Source organism: Stegostoma tigrinum, chromosome 13 (genome assembly GCF_030684315.1).
Source record: "Stegostoma tigrinum isolate sSteTig4 chromosome 13, sSteTig4.hap1, whole genome shotgun sequence".
NCBI classification, from domain to species: Eukaryota; Metazoa; Chordata; class Chondrichthyes; order Orectolobiformes; family Stegostomatidae; genus Stegostoma; species Stegostoma tigrinum.
Window position 1 is genome coordinate 31,294,479 of NC_081366.1, and position 21,516 is coordinate 31,315,994.

Below are 21,516 nucleotides of genomic sequence, written 5' to 3' on the forward strand. Positions count from 1 at the left end.
TATGGAGGAGCCCAAGAGGACATAACAGCACAACTGCATTACACTTCAGCACCTGGAAAAGGGTCAAGGAAACCTACTGGTAGTCATGCTTGAATGCACATGAAGGAATTTATCACATATATTATTTTCACAAGTTAGAGAGCCTTTGTGTTTCTAAGACTCTTTGTGTTAAGTCTTTGTGTTTTCTTGCAAAAGATCATTGGTTTAAACACCATATATGAAAATGTGTGGGCATAGTCTTCTTATAATATGCAATCATCTTCATTTAGCTGAGTTACATTGATGTTTCCAAGGTGACAAACTGGTTTTCTTCTGATGAAAGAGGGCAATGAGGTGAACACTGGTGACACAATGATATATTTGGAAGCACTCAACTGCTGTAATTTCTCAAGATTGCAGCCTGTCCTATCTTACATTAATCTGATGCTTCCACATATGGCCTTCCATATCTGACTGCAGTGTCTCACTCTGTCCTTCCTCCAACTCTTCATCAGTTTGTCTCCCACAACTCATCCTCTGATAGGGATTCCCTTTTTGCTGCTCTAGGGAAGGCTAGGCACAACATACAACCAACTTCAGGAGTACTCTCAAAGTCTCATACTGGAGAGAATCATCTCATCAGTCAAGGCGTCTAAATCTCTTTTCCAGCAGGCCAATGGATCTGCTTAATAATGGATCCAGTTGTGCCATGGCTGTCACTATAACAGTGCTTAGGTTCAGAATTAGGACCTGGAACAGGTGTTGTGACCTACCTCTTCAGGAGGTATCCTTTGTGAGCCAGCAGTTATCCTTCCAATGTGTCAGATCCATTAGACAGTTTGTGTCACCCAGAAGTATCTGAGAATGTAAGAGTAATGGATGCTGTCCAGGTACCTTGTACATTCCTTTATGATTTGCTGTCTGTGGTAACAGTCTATCTGGACATTAAGTGAGCACTACTCCTTTCTGTTTATAAATGATGCCCTGCTGGTGCCTTGACAGTGACATGGGTATGATCAATGATGCCTTGCTCCTATGGAAAGCTAGTATTTCTGCAGAGCTCCTGGCATTTTCTAAAAAAATCTAACTATTATGGCCAGTAGTGAAAGCAATAAATTGTTCAGCATAATGAAACATGACAACTGTAAAAGCATGAATGCAGCGGTGTGCTGTTTTGGCCATTTGGCTCACTGCTGGACAGCTTGAAATGGCCCTGATGCAAAAGGTTAGAACCAGTATGGATTGAAGTGCCACTGACATCAGATAGTTTCCCGCACAGTTGCATGTGATCTCTGGGGTGAGCGTGTCATATAGAGATGCCACAGTGGTTTGTGAAAGGTACTGTCCTATTTCATTTGTGGATACGTCATATACACTCTGTACATATGATTGTCAGGGCACAGCCTCTGCCTGCATCATTGTGCCTGCACTGGCACACCCCCAGCAGTCTCTTGATGCCCAGCAGGTCGATCTCCTTCTTGCACTTCTGTCTCTGTTCAGCTGGCTTCCTCCCTCTCTTTTTCCATTTCATATTCTCATCTTCACCCCCAGAAATTTCTCCAAGAGAACACATTATACCTGTACTGACTCAAGACCAACGTGATAGTGATGTTAGCTTACAACGTGCGACCATTTTGTAGGTGCTGTAATGAGAAATGCCTATGATAATTTTCAGATCTCCATCCATGTCAAAGATTTTCCAGTGAATAAGCTATCAGCAGCCTCCCTTGCTTTAGGTCAGACATAGACCCAGCCCTAGTCTTTACCTCCACCTTTTCAACTAACAATGAAAATAAAATGCCCACCAGGTATATGTTTCATGACCAGATGATTTATTATGGTTTTGGAATCATACTATTGCTGTTAATTGGACTGCCAACATGGTTAAACAATTGTCAATTAGACTATTCTAAATTCTAGGCACATTTGTGATTTTGAAGTTTGCCTCCTCATTGTACATTTGCCATCTAGTGCAATGACATTGTATTTGCAATCTGACATAATCACATTAATAATATACTTCTGTGGAACTATAAATGTCAGAATGTAAAGTTCGGTGCCATATAACATTACAAATCAACCATTTGATGAGACATTTTCCTGATCTGATTAGATTATAAAAAAACAGTAAAGATTAAGTTCCAGCAAAAGAAATGCACTTTTTTTGCATTAGACAATAAGATTAAAGAATCTCACCACAGGAAAGCAAAATACAAAATATAATGAACATTAAAAGTTTTATTTTTAAATGCAGGAACAGTTGGTTTTGGAACTATTTATTTGGTAATGATGATGTTTTTGAGTGGACGAGTTACTGAACTCCTCAATATTACTCTGCAGGCACATACTGAGATGAATCATCAACACATTAAATGATTGCTGGGTCACTGAAGGCACGACTACTTACTTACTTAATTTATGCACACTTTTGAATTGAAAATGTTATTACCTTAATTATATCATCAGCATTTATATTTAAACACATTCTAAAAATAAAACAATGAACAGAACAAACTAAAATCTACAGCTTAGTTATTTTTGGCTACTGAGCTTTTAAAAGCTGGGGTAGTAAGTATAAGATATTGAAGCAGTAATATATTGTGAAACTGAATATGTCATGTTATGTTCAATTTTCATCCTTTTTTTGCATTTGTTTCACTGTGTCATCTGCATTTTCTTAGGAAAACACAAACCACGATCAGCTAGGAGTTGGACATTGACAATTATTATAGGCCTTTTGGTAGCGAAGCTGAGAAATTGCTCTTGCAATTTTTTTTTAGTGGCGTTAATTCATTTCTTACTTAAAGCGCAAATTTTGTTTAAGAATTATCATGCTTGCTAACTCAGCATTACCCACTTGACTCTATTTTTAAGGGCCAGGCATTTTCTTTGATTCTGAAATCATGGAACATTGTTTTCCATTCTGAAGTTCACATACATGTCATACCAGACAGTATGAAAGAACCCTGACCCATTTCAGCATGCTCATACACACCCTATAACAAATGTGTTCTAAGTGACATGTTGAACTTCTGCCAGCCACAGCATAAAACTGCACTAAGGGATAAGGAGCCTGTTTCCACACATAATGAGCCGAGCCTGCAAGTAAACTGAAGAGATATCTCTCGAAATCCCACACAACACTGAAACAGCCTATTATTTCACTTTTGCCTTGAAAAATCCCAGACCTATTACTGAATACTGTTCACCTGAGTGCGTAGCTCTCTATGACTATTATTATTTGGTACAAGTTTGCCCTATGACCTTCCTTCTATTCATGCGATGTGGCCACAATTGGTAAAGTCTTCATTACACCACCACAGCGCCGTTAACGTATACTTTTTTTGCAAGTAGACCTTCAGTGTAAATTTCTTGTACAGAATAATACAACACAGCAGCAGGCAAATTCATTTGTCATTTTGATCTTGGAAGGACTTGATTAAACCCTGCATAGGAAGCACTTGGCAAGGATGGGATAGAGGTATAATTCTGTCAGAACTGGTCCCTTAATGATGAGGCTGAGTGTTTGAAATCCAATGACTGCAACAACAATTTTTAAAAACATTACATGCAAAGCCCCCACAAATTTAAATGTTGTGTCTGCAGTAGTCAAAATGTACAAAATCACTTTTAGGTACATGTTTAATAACTTTGTTCTTTTATAAGTTCCATAAAGTCACATTAAATGAAAGCATAGACATAGTAATCCCATTGTGTTAAAATAATCTTTCCTAGTCAGCAGGACTGTCAGACCACACAAGTGTTAAAATGACACAAGATGACTCCTTAGAGTGAGAATGCACAGCGAAGCTAAATGCATTAACTGATCTGAGAAAAAAGCCTTTTGACTGGATATCTATATTTTAATGGGGTTGGAATTGCTTTAAAAAGTTTATTCATAAGTTTGCCATATATTGTCATTTTTAAAGCAACCATCTCCTTGTTACAATTCTTTATTTTGTAATAAAGATAATAATGAATAAGAGCATAGGCTTGCTGCTATATTAAAAGAGGAAGCAGCGTTGATGTGAAGTGAAAAGTTGGCATCATACTGTTAATATATCATCTATAACATGAAATGCAATGGAGCAAGGAAGGTCATTTCACCTATCCTTCGAACAGTTTTGAAGAAAGTATGGAACTAGCAGAGCCAATTAATGTATAGATCTTGAATTACACTGCCATGTTTGCTATGCAATCACTTGAAGTGGCAAACTAATCATGAGTAAAATTTAGGAGGATAAAGTGTTTGTGAAAACCTTTATCTGATACTGAATAAAAATATAGCAAAATATTACATGACTAATGCAGATTATTTTGAAAATGTATTGAACTCAGAACTGCACTATTAAAACTATAACCTGAACAATAAGTTACACAACAATCAAGTGCATCTCAGTATGTGATTAAATTGGTTATTAACAGTCCTAATTTGCTAAATATATTTAACAAATGGTCATATTTTTCTATTTCCCCTTTATTCTGCCTTTAAATATGAACTACCTTGAACTGTGGACATAATGTGTTGCGATTCCTGCATCAGCCTCCATATCCATCACCAACCCACAAAAGGCAAGCCTCAACTACACCCTCTTGTATATTGCAAACAATAGCAATGATAATGGCGTGATCAGAGATAATGGGAACTGCAGATGCTGGAGAATCCAAGACAACAGAGTGTACAGCTGGATGAGCACAGCAGGCCAAGCAGCATCTTAGGAGCACAAAATTGTTTAAATTGGGCTGCAGGGTTCCCAAGTGGAATATGAGTTGCTGTTTCTGCAACCTTCCAGTGGCATCATTATAGCACTGCAGAGGCCCAGGATGGACATGTCGTCTAAGGAATGGGCGGGGGAGTTAAAATGGTTCACGACTGGGAGGTGCAGTTGTTTATTGCGAACCTTTCAATATTTCCCCTCCCCCCACTGCATCACAAAACCAGCCCAGCTCATCCCCCCCTCCCTAACCTGTTCTTCCTTTCCTCCTCGCACCTCAAGCCACACCTCCATTTCTTACGTACTAACCTCATCCTGCCCCCTTGACCTGTCCATCCTGCCCAGGCTGACTTATTCCCTCCCTACTTCCCCACCTATACTCTCCTCTCCACCTATCTTCTCCTCTATCCATCTTCGATCTGCCTCCCTCTCTCTCCCTATTTATTTCAGAACCCTCTCCCCATCCCCCTTTTCTGATGAAAGGTCCAGGCCCGAAACATCAGCTTCTGTGCTCCTAAGATGCTGCTTGGCCTGCTGTGTTCATCCAGCTCCACACTTTATTATCTAACAATGATAATGATCCTTCCTAAGTAAAAAGGTTCTCTTGTTTGGTTCTCTGCTTGAAAGCAGGCCCCAGGTGATTTTTCATGGAACCATGCAAAGTATTGCAGTATGTATTTAACATTTTGCATAGGGCAGGAATGAGGTCCTCAAGTTCATCCCAACTGGGATGGGTACCAAGCATTTTGTTCTTGGTGTTACAGGTCCACGTGCTAAATGTCCAAGAACCCCAGGCAAGACCACGAGACAATTCACTGCCAATGAAATGCTGATGGCACGACCAACTTGTTTAACATATTCCTGATAGGAAGATCCCCTGTGACACACCTCCCCAATCCACCCATGCTTTACCATACCCTGCTTAAGATGATACGGGTAGGGGTGGACACATCTGAACAGCATCATTTTGTGAAGGCAGTTTATTTTCTAGAAAGACACAGTTTCTTTCAAGATGGAATGCTGGTCTGGAGTTTGTACTACTTTGCACTTTTTGGGGGTTAAACTAAACAAAACCAGCAAAAAGAGACAGAAAAATTAGTTGAATGTCATAAATGGAAATAAGTTTCCATAATCTCTTGTACTTCTGCTAAAAGAAATACATCGGGCTAGCAGCAAGATCTGAGCGCAAAACTGATCATTTTTCCAAAGTGAATTATGTAATCATTGTGAGTTTTCACTAACTGTACTAACTTAGTGGCCTTTGAGGAAGCCATAAAATTCAGCTGGTTCTTTTGGGTGTGAGGACACTAGTGCGTTTGTTTCAAAAGCTTTTGAATAAATATAAGTATCTCACACTCTCACACACACACACACACACACACACACACACACACACACACACACACACAGACACAGATGCACACACACACACACACACACACACACACACACACACACACAGATTAGCGACGCAGAATGATGCCAGCAGCATAGCTTCAATTCCTGAACCAGCTGCCGTTACCATGACAGATTCACCTTCTCAGCCTGTTCCTTGCCTGAGGAGTAGTGACCCTCAGTTTAAACCACCAGTTGTCTCTAATGAGAAAGCAGCCCTATGGTCTGTAGGACTATAGTGACTTTACCTTTGCATTTACGTTATCAATGTAAAAAAATTACAACTGTCCCCCAATATAACCATCGAATGATTCTTCATTGTTCCTTAAAGTCACTAAAATTACAGTTATACAAAACTGGGTTATGTACAGGCGATTGAATTTTTTTTGTGATAGGCTGTTTTTGAGCTATATTCATCAAACTGCAGCAAGTTATCAAACTTGAATATATCAACCAATTACTTTTTAAAAGCAACATGTTAAAAAATTGCCAAATTGCATTGTTTTGTGAAATAATTTGCAGTTGGAGATATTTGAACAAATTTGAACAAAACCCTGAGGAAAAAAGTCTTAAAACTTATGCAATTTTGAGTGAATGTATGTCCAGATCAATAGTTACAGCCAAAATGCTGAACTACAAGAACTGAATGAATCTCCTTCTGCATATGGACAGATTAACAACTACTAAACCAATGGATTCAGCCAAATGGGTATTCAGCCAACGAAATAAATATTTGCTAGCCAACTGGCTAGATCATAGGCATTAATTTTATGCAGCAGGCACCTGCCTGAAATTGGTACAAGTTGTTACACTGCATGCTGACTAAGTTAAGATAGCTGGCTCTGAAAAGAAATCTGATCTAAAAATGAACTCCACCAGCTGGAGTGGAGGAATACCACATATATGTATGTCTATCTGTGTGAATGCAACATCTATTACATGAAAGTCAATGGTGCAAGAAAGGCCATTTAGCTTATCCTTCAAACAAATTTGAAGTATGGAACTAGCAGAGATAATTAAGGTGTGGATATTGAATTACACTGTCACGATTGCTGTACAGTCACCTGAAGTGGCAAACTAATCAGAAGTAAAATGTAGGATGATAAAATGTTTGTGAAAACCTTTACCTGACGATCAATGAAAATATAGCGAAGTATTACATTACTAATGCAGCTTGATGATTTGCACCATTACTGCCTGCTGAAATTTACATAATGAAAATATTCTTTCAGGCTTATGAAGATATTAAGATTAGAAAGAAAAAAATCTAGGCTTTAACTCTTACATTATATTCTGAATTATTCAATTGTGGCCATTTACATTCCACAAGTGATATTCTCACAGTCCAAATAGGACCAAAACCATACTGTCCCAAAGAATAATTGAAAATACTCCCCATATTTATATAGTTTTATAACAGTAGTAATGAGATATTCCTTTCTTATTCCTTCCTCTTGTTCAGTTCTCTGCTTGAAAGCAGGTCCTAGGTGATTATTTATGGAAACATGCAAAGTACTGTAGCATGTTATTTAAAATTTTGCATAAGACAAGAATGGAGTCCTCAAGTTCTTCCCAGTGGGTACCAAGCAGTGTGTTCTTAGTGTTTATTAATTAAACATTTATATAGTTTAAAAATGTAATTTAACAATAAACTGTTTAAATCATGGAGAATTGGAATTTGAATCTTAGTAAATCAAGCACAGATTTATGTCTTTCCTTAAATGAGATGGTGTTGCTCAATAGAATCCCTTTTTCTGATAGACCAATCTTTTCATGATGATACTTAGCAGATTTTCTGAAATCTATGTGCTTTTTGATTATTTCTTCTTCAAAAGAACAAACAATAACAGGTACTTGAAAGGCTGCTGTAGAAAAACTAATGCATTGATTTCACTTTTACACATATTTTGAATTCTATAAATAGTCAACAGCAACATACTTGGAGTCATTGGGATCACAATCAGAAAATAGAAAATTAATTATTCATCTTATTTTGTGATTTATAAACTAATATCTTCGGACAACTCACTGTCAATTTTTAGACCACTGTAGTAAACGTAACAGACTTGAACAATGGCTGATTTTTTAAAGTGTTCTGCATATATTGAAAATCAGTGCAGATTAAAATAACCAGCAGCAACAGCAGCAGTTGTGGGCTGCAGACTCCTTCTGCAATATTATACTCTAAGAAAGTAGAAAGCTCACATTCATGTTAGTGGCTGCTACACTCTTGAGATACCAACTGTCACTATGGTCAGTGTCAGTGATCACCTAATTTGTGTGATAAGCTGTTTGGTGAAGTGAATATACCCCAAATGCCTCAGATGCTTGATAGCTGCAAATGTGGAACAGATTGAATATAGACAAAATGTACTAAAAAGGTTGTAGATCTCATTATTTAACTTTTATTGGGACGCTGATTCTACTGTGGCATTAGAAAAATAAAATAATTAATTGAACATGAGGCCTCACATAATCTTTAATGGGAAACTATCAGAGCCAAATAATGTTGAAAACGTTTAACGTATGTTGAATTTTAAAATACATTTTTCCGTTCTATTTTAGAATGGCATAGAATTACATAAAGTATGCATTATTAAAGCTGACCATTTTATACCAATTGGCCCAAATATTCTGTGCTGGTGCTTATACTCTATGAAATCCTCCCAGTCCATTATCCTCGTGCCAGTGTCAGCATATCTTTCTATTCCCTTCCCTCTTGTGTTATTTTTAATTTGTTTGTGGGGTGTGACTGACACCAGCAAGGTCAGCCTTTATTGCCCATTTCTCATTTCCCTGGAGAAGATGGTGATGAGTTGCTTTCTTTAACTGCTGCAGTTCCAGGGGCAAAGAAACCCCAACATGCTGTTAGGAGGTGAGGCCCAGGATTTTGACCCAGTGACAGTGAATTACAGGCAATATTGTTCAGCAGCAGGATGATGGTGTTCCCATGCATCTGCTGCCTACGTCTTTCTAGATGATAGACGTCGCAGAGAGAAACTTGGTGAGTTACCTCAGTGCATCTTGTTGAAGGTAAGCATTGCAGCCACTGAGCATTGGTGATGAAGGGAATGAATGTCGAAGGTGGGGGATTTTTTTTTCTGTATGGTTTCAAGTTTCAGTTGTTTTGCTGGAGCTGCAATCATGCAAGCAAGTGGGGAGTACTCAATCACAATTCTACCTTGTATCTCTCAAATGATGGACAGTTATTTGGGAGACAGGAGGTGAATTAGTCACCTAAGAATTCTTCACTGATCTGCTCTTATAGCCACAATGTTAATTTAGTTGCTATTGTTCAGTTCCTGGTCAATGGTAACCCCTCGGATGTTGGCATTGGGGGCATTAGTGATGGCAATGCCATTGAATGTCAAGGGGTGATGATCCTGACACTTGTATTATGTGAATGTTAGTTATCACTAATCCATGGATAAGTGGCTGAATGTTTGAACCCAATAATTTCACATGACATTCTACTATTTTCTGAATAAGTACATTTTTACTTCTTTCCCTGTTATATTAATGCGTAATTATGTTGTATTTCTGGTCCCCAGTTTTGGATCATCCTACAATATTTTACTGGAATTTTGAAGAATGAGGGGTGTTCGTAGAGAAAGCTGCAAAATTCTAACAGGACTAGCCAGGGCAATTGCACAAAGGATGTTCCTGATGACTGGAGAGTCTAGAACCAGGGTCACAGCCTAAGAGTATGGGATAGGCCATTTAGAATTGAGATTTGGAGAACTGACTTCATCCATAAAGTGAGGAACTTGGCATTCCTTTCCACAGAAGGTAGTTGAGTCCAAGATGTTGAATATTTTCAAGAAGGAGCTGGATATAGTCCTTAGAGCTAAAGGGAGTAAATAGAATATAGCAAAAGTGGAAAAGGGATATTGAGTTGGACAATCAGCAAGTGATCATATTGTAGGCAGAATAGGCTTGTGGGGCTAAAAGTCCTACCCCTGCTTGCATTTTCTAGTTTCTACATTTCTATTCTGACAGGATAGGCTGGTACGCAAACTACTTTCAGGTTTCTACCAGTGGTACGTATATCATGTGCAAAAGGATGCAGTGAGAAACCAATTTGAGAGGCTTATATTCCATTTCTTTGTCTTCTGTATCACATCTCCCTGACAGTACAGTTGCAATCAAATGCTCACCATAGGCAATTGTAGCCATGATATTTTCTGTACTATGCCAAAGCAGACGGGGACAGTTATCTTTTACATTTCTTTCGTAATACAACTTCATTTTATCTATATATACACAGTGGAATGATTATGAATTATGTTCACTGCAAACATTGTTACATTTTTATGTTTGAAAAGGCACAGAAAATGCAACGAATAATCTCCATAAGTGAGTGTAATTGAATGATATGTGAGTAATGAAGATTGAAATATGTTAAGATTAATCCTGGGCTAAAATACCTGCCACATCCAGCAATACGTGTATTCCAGAAATTTAATTTTAAGAAATCAAACTTAGTGGTAGCATTAAAATAAGTTTGCAGTTCACTGACCATCTATGCAAATAGTAATGATAAAATATTTGCTATGATTTTATTAAACACGCTAATATTTCACAAACAACTATATTCTCAAGTATTATTTCTTAACAGAAATAATGTAGATTTCTGTGTGAAGCATCAATATCATAATGCAACTAACTTTTATTGATAACAGCACATTTTATGAAGTTTTAAAACTACTCAATAGGAAGTTATTAAAATTATTTTATTAATAGGTTCAAACTATTGTATGATGAAAAAGTGTTAAGCCTTGGAACGTTAACATACCGTGCTACAGAGTTCATGAATATGATTTTTGACAAGGACAGCTTCTGAAGCTCATCCCTGCATTTGTTACCCTTACATCTGAATAATTCTAGTGCCCTCCTGGCCAAACTTCCAATTCTAGCCTCTGTAGAGTTCAGGTGGCATAAATTTTTGCTGCTTATATCTTCTCATGCACCAAATAGTGTTCACTGATGACCCCTTTACTCATTAACTTAGAGTGAATCTCATTTTGACAATCCCTTTGTTATGAAATTCCTATCATGGTTTTCAGATCCATTGACGGCGACATGTCTCGTTGACTATATATCCTCTTGTTGCCCTAAAACTACCTGAGGTCTCTGTGTTTCACCAACTCTACCTTTGAATGTATCCCAGTTTTCAACAGCAAACTATTAGCAGCTGTGCCTTCAGCTGCCTATTCCCTAATCTCTGTAATTTCCTCCCTAACCAGCTCAACCTCTAAAATTCCTTTAGGAGATTCCTTAAAACAAAGCTTTTTGCCATCTGTCTTAATATCTCCTGTTTTACAGAGTTACACCGTGTTTGATAATGCTTCTGTAAAGCATTCTACTATATCTTTGCTATGTAAAATATACCATATAAATACAAGTTATTGTTGTACCAGGTAAATATTGAGTAAACACAAGGCCTTTCCTCAAATATTTGTCCAACTCAAGGGGTAATGAACTATTTTTGTCACCGACAGAAAGTGGCTTGATAATAGCATTGTGGGAGGCATGCCTTTATGTTTCGCCAGAAGATGGCAGAAAAAGTGAAATAATTAAAATATTTTATAAGATAGCAGCAGATAAAAATAATTCTAACAGACATCAATTAGAATAACAAGGTTTATATAAAATAGAATATAAATATGAAACTGCATACTTGGTTCCAGTCTTTTGCACAATAAAATTACACCTTAGGACGAGAACCAGCTTTTTCTTATTTAATTTGAAATTACCTTAGCTTTCTAAACTCACTGGTTGATGGTTTAAGGGAATAAGAAACTTTTCAAGTAAATGTCACCATCCAGCAGACCCAAGTCAACTATAGTAGTCCATTTCTATGTATATACGTCACAACAAAGTTCATAGAAATAGTTACTAATGTAACAGCATTACAAGTGTAATGAAAATAAATGTCTTTTCAAGGTTGGTACATAGAAACCAGAGCTATTGTTCCCTCAGAGTGCCTCAAACACAAGCTCAGAAGGTTGCCTTCAACTGAACCAGTGCAGCATTTTTATTTCCTAGATTATGTGACCCTGTGATTGAATTTGTCAATTTAATAGCTATTTAGATTGAAGTATGAGTGATTGTGTTGTGAAGTCATTCTCACTGGAAACTGGATTAAATCATATCCAAACACATCTTGTTTAGCCGCTCACGGTAAGCAGGGTATGATAGAGAAAAAAGAAAACTGTTGGTTAAACTAAATAGCATAAGGACAATAGGTGAAAGGACTGCGTGCTAAATCTAGACTTTCAACTCTCAGCTTCTCTCTTGTGTCTTGCTATATCTTGCACTGGTTTGTGGGTGGCACTACAAGTATATGAATCCATTTGCCTGCAGATTTTCTAATCCGCTGCACCTAAAGACTACACCAATCTGTATATTAACTCAAGCATACAACGATCATTTATTAGAGGGTGACAAAAATCTGGTGTTGTTATTCTCTAATACACGTCCACAACGGGGACTACAACAGCATCATTTTAGAACTATAAGTCTTTTCTAAACTATGTTTAATCTCACTCCAAAACCATATACTCAACCTCAGCAAACAAACGATTTCAGCAGAGTGGAAACAATGGTATAAAGCAAAATATATTTTTTAAATGAAAAGAATGAGAAACCAATTAAATCAAATGAAATGCCTTTTCACACTGAACTTTAAAGCTTTGAAAAAGCATTCATAAAAATGCACTTTTACTGTTTTCTACACTTCAAGAAACTGTGCAGTCCACTGCCATATCAAATATTGCAAAAATCCATAAAGTACATCTATTTGTACTTTGCAGACGAAATGTCCACTGTCCTGCTTGCAAATTTAAAGTAGATGTGAGACGGCATTTATGGGATTTCACACTTCAGGGATTAAATGAATTACCAGTTAAAGTGAAAACTGAAGCTGCTTTTAAACTGCCACTTTTGCATTTATGCCCACTTAAAACCGTTTTGCATCAAAATATCCAGTCAAATTCAATCTCATTTGTCCCTTTGCTGTGATTCAAGCTTGAAAATTATGGCATGAGGGCAAATATTTTGTATCGAGGTCCCTTAAATATATCACTCTATATTTTCAACCTGTAACTTTTTGAATAGAGAAGTACTGTCCAGTGTTCTCACCCATCATGTTATCAGGGAAAAACATCCTGGTGTCACATCAAGGGAGTCCTACGCCAAATGTCAGCTTCTTGACTGCCTAAAACCAATAGTTTCAAAGCATTAAGCCATGGCAACGAAGGTGACTGAAGATATCAATAAGTATACTGACATTTCTGTTTTTGACAGAATAAAGCAAAATATGCTATTTGCGTTAGTTGGCTTTGAGGAGATGCTGTGCCCGAAGATGTGAAGTTGATGAATTCATGTAACAGAAGAACCCCAGTTTGACAACAGAATTTCCTAGTGATAATTCAATCATCTCACACTATTAAGCTTAGTAACTCCTCCTGTTTAGTTTCCCCTTCCATCTTAAACAAAACTAGTAAAAACAGAAGTAGGCAAACTGAACCAAAACAAAATGGATGTTGAAGTTAAACATTATTCTCAATTTTTTAAAGGTGGTGAGATTCCCTCCTCAGGATGACTGTCATGATCTGCAAAACTGAATTTCCTTTCCCATTTCATCAAGTGCATTAATGACATACTAACTTCACATAAATTCTGCAGCATGTGATTGGATAAGTTATTGCATGTTAAACCTGAAAAGAACATTGCACTTCAAAAAAATCACTAAACAGTTGAGAAAAAGTCACGACAGAAACATAAAGCATACAGCCAGGTTGCTGAACAATTAATTGTATCTTTTTTTTTGTTGTCAATGAGCAAGGCAGGAGATTATTATTTTGAGTACAAGCAAAACCTTGTTTATGCAAAATCCTATCACACAGCAACCACACCTTTTGCACCATATTTCTTAATCTGCTGTTCTCCAGTGAAATTGAAATGATAGAATGTCAAGGAAAGAAATATAAGAATACGGAATGAACCATTCATAAAAACGGCAGACTGATTTCCAACACTTGTTCCTTTAAGTTATATTACGAGTGAAATATTTTAGCTTTTGAAATAAAATATAATTCATGCAAAGACAAAACTGAAAATTGATGCATACCAGGAAACATGTCCATGAGCTGAGGATATGTGTCAATAACTTACAGACATGTCCATGCTTTTTTAAATATTTTACAGTGTTGGGAAAGTTTTTGAAATTTCTCTTTTAATTAGGAAGTTGTATGTCGACAGAGGCATGGTGGTGATATCATTGGATTAATAAGCCAGAGTGCCACGTAAATATTCTGGGCACATGGGCTGAAATCCCATCATGGGTGGAATTTAAATTCAATTAATCAAAATCTCAAATTGGAAGCTAATCTCAGTAATAGTGAGTTTGAGGCAATCATCAATTGTTACATGAATTCAGCTTTGCTTCACTAAGGAAGGAAATCTGCCATCCTTCAAGGTAGGAAATTTTCCCTCCTTCCATAGACTGGCCTGTACATTGCTCCAAGCAGACAGCAGTGTGGTTGACTGCATCTGCAAGGGCCTGTCAAGTCACTCAGTTCGAGGGCAATGAGATTCAGGGAGCAAGTGATTCCCAGCTGCCATGTCAGAACATTGAAAAGAAGAACACTCGTTGGTCTTAAGAGTCAGGCTACATGATTTTGGTTCTTTGTAAATGGCAGGCACTTAGTCAAAACATGAAGTCTTTAGAAATGACTAATAGGTAATTTATTTTTACTTGTTGAAACTTTATTGGAATTTCTTGTTGGTGAATTGAGAGAGTATATTTTTGCAGATATTTAGTTGATTTTCTTTGATCCTCAAGAACATTTACAGCTACAAGCCTGGCAATGTGTATGGTGAAGGTGATTTAGCATTTAAGGTAGAAATATGTTTCATTATTTGCTAAATTTGGCACTTAACAACCAAAGCCCACAATAATTTTGTTCACAACTGTGAGGAATAAAAAGGATCTTTATTTAAAGTAATCTCCTGCATTAATGTTTCTTCTGTCTCAATTTCAAATCTGATTCATTTGGATTTCTAGATTCTGCAATGGCATGGATGACGAATACTATTTATTCTGAAAATTACAATAACCTAGGAAAGCACCCTTTTGCATCATTTAGAAGCAGAATGAACATATTCACCATTTTAAGGAAAATGTTAATCAATCTTACAACGTCCGTTCAGCTCTATAACATTAGTGTCTGCCTTTAATCTTGGCATTAATTCTAAATACAGGTAACTTTATTGTTAAAGATCAGCTCGACTAATACATTGGTTTTCAAAAAGATAATTGAACAAAATTAATGTGAGCTGTTGTTACATGAGGTTGACAAGCGAAGACTTAAATGACCATGGCTTTTTTTCATCTGAGATTGTGTATGAATCTTTGAAAGCAGTTAAAAATGTTGAAATGAATTACGTTTATTCTTCAACATCACGCTCAACAAACTGATAGGAATCCAATGGTTGATTTTTGTTTAGAATTTCAAGTACGCCATGTCCATTCACCAATGAAGCTTCAGATAATTGGTCTGCTGGTGTATGTTTAAAACAGGCTTTAAAATACACGTTACGCAAACAGTGAAGATAGTTCACAGACGGACCATGTCGTGAACACAGTGGGACCAAACAATCCCAATAAATCGAATTCATTTAACACGCAGTTGATTAATTATGTCCCTGAATCAGGAGGCTGATCTGTACATAACTCCCTTTTTCTGGCCTCTGGTTAAGAGGGCTCAATTGACTGGACCAAATTCCACAAAATCTTGTATTTTCTTTTTAAAGCAGGGCGCAATATGGATCCGATTTTTACTCTGCTCCGAAGCAGCTCAGTTAAGAAGGTCCACACACGCGACACGAAAACCAGCAGCGACCAAAAGAAACGCCTTTCCCCCCTTACCTGAATAGGCGCAGAACAGCGAGCTCGTCCAGTGATGTTTCCGTTTCGTCCACAGCTTAGATCTCTGTTAAAGCAATCACACGAAAAACAATGATACTAGGACGGGGAGAATTTGTTGAAAATAGTGTCAGTATTTAAAGTCTCCCAGAAGCATATAGAATTATGAAACTGCTGGGTAATTACAATCTCCAATGTAGGATCAGCACTTTCCCCAGTCAGCTCAGCTCACTCCTTCCAAGCGGTAAATTAACGTCGCAGAAGTACAACGATAATTTGCCGTAATTATAACGCGTTTGCTTTTGGCGTAAAATCCTCTAAATATCGCAGTGTGTTACTGCTGTAATTAATTTATTTTAATTAGTACATCTCACTTTTAAGTTGGAAAGAGGTGGATGGCTATTAAAATTAAAAGCAAAACACTCCAAGTAAATGATTTTTAGGTCGAACTGAACAGCTTCTCGTTCTGAGACATAAAATGATTGCAAATTATTATCATATTTTCCTGGGGATATCTGTGGCAGGTAAAGGAATCTGTGAATAGAATTCTCAGTCACATTCCGCGTGCAAAGCCAATGAATATTGAGTACAGATTCATCTTGCCGCCCCATTTTGGAAATATATTCATTTTCCCCAGCTTTCCTATTTTACTCTATCCCAATAGTTTTAAAGTTGTGCCTCACCCTGAGTAATGCAAATTTCAGAAAAAAATCTAAATTCTTTATTCCCTAAAATTAACGCTCGTAGCTAATTAACAAATCAGTTCAGTAGTCAAGCCATTGACCCTTATATGTTTGAGTTGCCATTGACAAGCGAGATGCGGAATCTTGGCGCAAGGGACACACTGATTCTGTCAGCAATTTGCTTGTCAAATCCTTTTTCTTCATCGGATAGCATTGCTTGTTGATTATATTAACGAATACACATGTTCGCCCAAGTACAGTTTGCTTCCCCTTTGCCGACGAAAAGATAGCACTAGCGTATTTGAAACATTTATCTATTCCCAAAGGAGAAAATTTTCAAATTGGCCGTGTTGTGACTCCACATACAAATCGTTCCAATTATGGTCTTAAATACTACGATCAGCAGAACTCTCTGCAAAGGGCGGCGATCAGATTTCAGGATTTTCCTGACATATCCCCACCCCGCTTCCCATTCGTTTCCGTCCTGAGTTGGTAGAGGGAGAATCAATCCTCTGGCAGAGGCCATGTAAGGAGAAACTTGATTGCTTCTCACAATACAGTGTATAAACTTTTTTTTAAATAAAGAGGTTCCATCCGGGCTCATAGTGCCCACTTTGTGCCCGACACTTCAATTCTGGATACACATTTCATCCATTAGAAAAACTGCGTGAAATAATTCACCAACATCACACAAACGATGTAGCCAGATCTGTAGAAAATAGCAAAGGTCTCGGGATGACATCTATTAATTTGTAATGATTAGCCTCCAAAGAATACTGAAGTTCTTTATATGAGCAACGTTAACACGCCGAAGAATTTCACTCAAATATTTCAATCTATAACTGTTATTGATCAGGTTTCGGCAATGATAAATGATTTGGACAGAGTAACATTTCGTATTGGAAATTATCTTAGGTTTGCTCTGTGCAAATCTGCACTCTTAAATACCGCCGCCTCCGAACACGTACCCGTACGGCCTTCTCTCGTAAGATTTTCATCTCTGCCAGCGATCAGGTGTCTAGGAACTGGCCCAGGAACATTGTACAAAGATCAAATCGCATTGCTCCCCATTGCTACTTTTAAAGGTTGTTCGACATCATACCTACGGGCGACTATTGCACCACACAGTTCAAGGTAAGCCAGTTTTCAAGGTTGTCTCTTGTAAGGTGTTGGTAGATTACGTTCACGGAGAGCATTTGGACGGGGCTCAGTAACAAAAAAAACTAAATCTGTATAAGTGGATGTCTTGAAAAATCTGAAGGACATTTTACCTTTTTCGCTATGTGAAGTGAGTCAGGTGTTGGACGAAAATGACCTTTGCTAGTTTAACTGCAATGTTTGAATCTGAATGATTGCAGTTAACAAATCATTATATTGTAGAAGTAGAAAGGTACTACTGGGGCAAGTAATTGCAATCAAAGCCAATCCAGCAGGTAAGGCCTCTAAACAAACTAAACGATTATTCACTAGGTCTGTCTTTCACAGGATCACATTTGTCAAAGAAAATACTGTTCCACTGTCACCAACTTATCTTTTTAACTGGACTTTCGATTTCATTTGGCATTCACAGGGGCACTGAGTTAGGACACAGCCGTTATGCTGATACATACTAAATTCTTTAGCTTAACAGGAAATCACAGACTGACTGAAAATAAAATCGTGTTCACGTTCCAGTCCGGGGCATTCGGTTGCCGAAGATAAAAAACACACAAAAAAAGCAAAGAAATGCGGGTGCGAAGGGTCAGTGGATCCGAAATATTAACTCTGATTACTCTCCATAGTTGCTGCAGAAAAGCTGCTGAGCTTTTCCGGCAATTTCTGTTTCCAATTTATAAAAACCACTAATTTTGATCTTGCAAATCTTGTAAATAAATTTTGTAAACAAAGTTATCGGTCGCAAACTATCCACCCAAAAGCTGTTCCGCACACGTATGCATTTACATTACAGCCTACATTATTGCTAAAATCTATAGCCAAATACAGTTTTATTTACCTCAACACGTAGTAAGTGTTTGTTTACATTAAAGAACCAGCGTGAACACTCTCTTGTTCTTTGATGGAAACACAAATCTCTCTACCAGTAGCTTCTAGGGACCGGGTTGCCTTCGATTCCAGTCACTTAACGTTTTCTCGAGTTGGATCTGTCCCCAGGTATAATTATCATCGTGCGTTTATGGTTTGTTTTGTTTCCAAGTGCGAATCTATGACTGCCTGTAATCTACCCGAACCCAATAGCGACATATTTCATTTAAAAACTATGCGTGTTATTTATTTTTGCTCGCTTTCTATACTTTATCGCTGCAGTAACATGTTGAACCACGCTAACAACCGCTCTGCAGGTTGGGTCGAGATCCATTCTGAGAGCGTCTGTAATGCTGCTGCTGAGGAAAGGGCCTTCTCTCTCTATAACCCGACAGCAAAACTTCGATTGTTTAAAATCTCAAATCAAGAAGTTATATTCGGTCAGAAACAAATACCGTAAAGTAAGAAAAAGCCGATTATAAAGTTTTTCAAATAGATAGAAGGCGAGGACTAATTTATACTCCTCGCTTGTCTACCAGGACTCGGTTTCACTCCATCATGTACAAACATCGTGCTGAAATGAAACAAAAACAGAAATTGCTGGGAAAGCTCAGTAGGTCTGGCAGCGCTTGTGCAGAGAAATTCGAGTTAACTTCCTCGGAACTCATCTGCAGTTTTTTTCTGGTTTCCGCGCTGAAATGACATTTTCAAACTTTTTGGTGTGCTGCATTCGAGAGGAACTGTCGGGTTCCCTCACACGGCTTCTATGCGGTGTGAAATAACAGAAAATACCCCAAACCCCGCCGCAACGTCAGAGTTCTAAGTGAAAAAAAAAGCCCCCTCAAAATCTCTATTCCCACAGTCAGCGAACAAAATGCCCTGGGAAAGCGCAAGGTTCGAAATAACATAGCGGGCGGGAGAGAATGAAAACCAAACAGTAAAGAATAAATACGCCTGACTGGCTGCTTTTACCTGACCTTTAATCATATTGCCTTGGTCTGCTCGTCTTTGTGAGAATCCTGTTTGAAATGCTGGTGAGCAGCTGAATTTATCGACATTGCAACGTTTTTACAAAAGCACGTGTTTTCATTTCCCCCATTCTATTCTTCACGCGGGCGAGCTAGGAGCGAGGGGACTCACCATTTATGTGCATGACTTGCAGCTTTCGCTGTCTTCGGTACATGCTGTTTCCGCATGAATTGAAAGCATAGTTCCAGCGCAGTGCAGGAGGCCGGCTGGCTTTGCACTCGATCCGGAGTTTGGTTCCGTTCCTGAACCTCGGCAGCTGTCTCCCTGGCTGACAGGTGACGTCAGGCCTCCCACCCTCGGGCCAGGGCTGTGTGTGTGCGCTCAAGCACAGCACAGGTTATGTAAGAAGCTGGATGTCATGTTTGTTTCGTTCAGGGCAAATGAATGAGTCGGCGCTCTGTGCTCGGCAGTGGTTATAACTGGGAGAGAATGGGTGCAATTCTAACGGTTGGTAAAGGCAGAGGAAGCTGCTTCTTTAAGGTCGACCACCCTCTCTCGTTGGCTTCCATTGGGGCATTGGCACAAGACCCTCCCTCACAATAAGAATTACTACAGTCATGTCCTAAGCCCCTTTGATCCTCGGCAAATTATGAGCACCTTTCATCTGTTTATGTTGGAATATAAACTAAAGTGTTGCTTTCATAATCTTTTAGAAGAGATTACATTGTAAACAAGCGGATTAGGTACATTAACTTTCCTAGAAAGAGGACATCGGTTTTTATTTGGTATTTAATTGCCCAGAGGACGCACTTCGGTGCAAATTCAGTCGTGACAGCTGGCGAATTGTTTATTATTAATTAATTCATTTCACAATTTCCAAGAGAGAGAAGCGCATCACATACATATTTCACCCTTCAGCCCTTCACTAAGCATTTCACCGCGTCACATATCCCCTGTGATAAAACAGGGCCGTTCGCTCTGAGTTTACTATTGCGGAGGGGAACTGACTGTCCGGACGTACAACGTAGCGAGCGGGCCTTTCTTGGAACGGAGGCACTAATCGGATGGGAATAAGGAACTCAACAAACCAGCCACACCTGGGTGTAAAATTCACCCCAAACGCTCTCACATTGTTTAGTGGGGGTCCAGTGTTTATGTGATTGTGCCGTGGGCCTTTGTGAGGTACACTGTTACATCATGAAAAACAGTAAACATTTCGTTATTTATAAACACCCAACTGGAACAATTTTATTGTTTTACACAGCTCTACAATAAATTAGTGAATTTAATTTTAACGCTGAAACCATTACGTGTCTTCAACCCATTAAGCAAGTTTAGCGTGTCGCTGTCATCCAACTGGCAGACAGCACTTGTAGTCAAATCCCAATTTGTCTGCAGAAAATGTGCAAACCGGTGCTGTGAGACATTCAGCCGCAAGTTTTGGATTGGACACAGAGCGAAATGTAATCCCAAAGGCATGTAAGTAGGTTTTAAAAATGCTCCAAGTATTCCATTGCGTCGCCAGTACATTTTCTACACTCGTTTTTATGAAGTGAATACTTCTGTTTGAGTTTGTTAAAAAATGTACTGGCAGAGAGAATGGAGTTCTGCGCACGTGTGCAAGTATACACAGCTTCATTCCCTAAGTAGTCAGAATGCAAGTTTTCAGTTTGTTTGCACACGTTACATTGTTGGCTGATCTTCCTACTAAGCAGATTTCTTAGTTACAGTATAACCATAGTCTGTGTGGTATATAAACATTAAAATCAATTATAGCACTCTGTTGTTTTGAGTAGAAATGCAATTATCAAAATGTATGTGT

General features: G+C 38.2%; 1 protein-coding gene across 6 annotated transcripts in view; it reads right to left on the reverse strand.

Moving 5' to 3' along the window:
- The window catches only part of pitx1 (paired-like homeodomain 1), a 45,032-nt gene extending 24,923 nt beyond the window's left edge, over positions 1–20,109 (reverse strand). For 2 of the 6 annotated variants that reach the window (XM_048543465.2, XM_048543464.2), the window contains exons 1-2: positions 19,698–19,727; positions 16,024–16,087 (exon numbers count right to left, since the gene is read on the reverse strand). In XM_048543465.2, coding sequence (XP_048399422.1) covers positions 16,024–16,087; positions 19,698–19,712 — 79 coding nt within the window. In that variant the 5' untranslated portion in view covers positions 19,713–19,727. Of the gene's footprint in view, positions 1–13,232; positions 13,309–16,023; positions 16,088–19,697; positions 19,801–19,865 lie in introns of those variants that run through there. The other 4 variants (XM_048543467.2, XM_048543468.2, XM_048543466.2 and 1 more) reach the window with 4 other exon arrangements.
- Between the last annotated feature and the right edge of the window lie 1,407 nt (positions 20,110–21,516).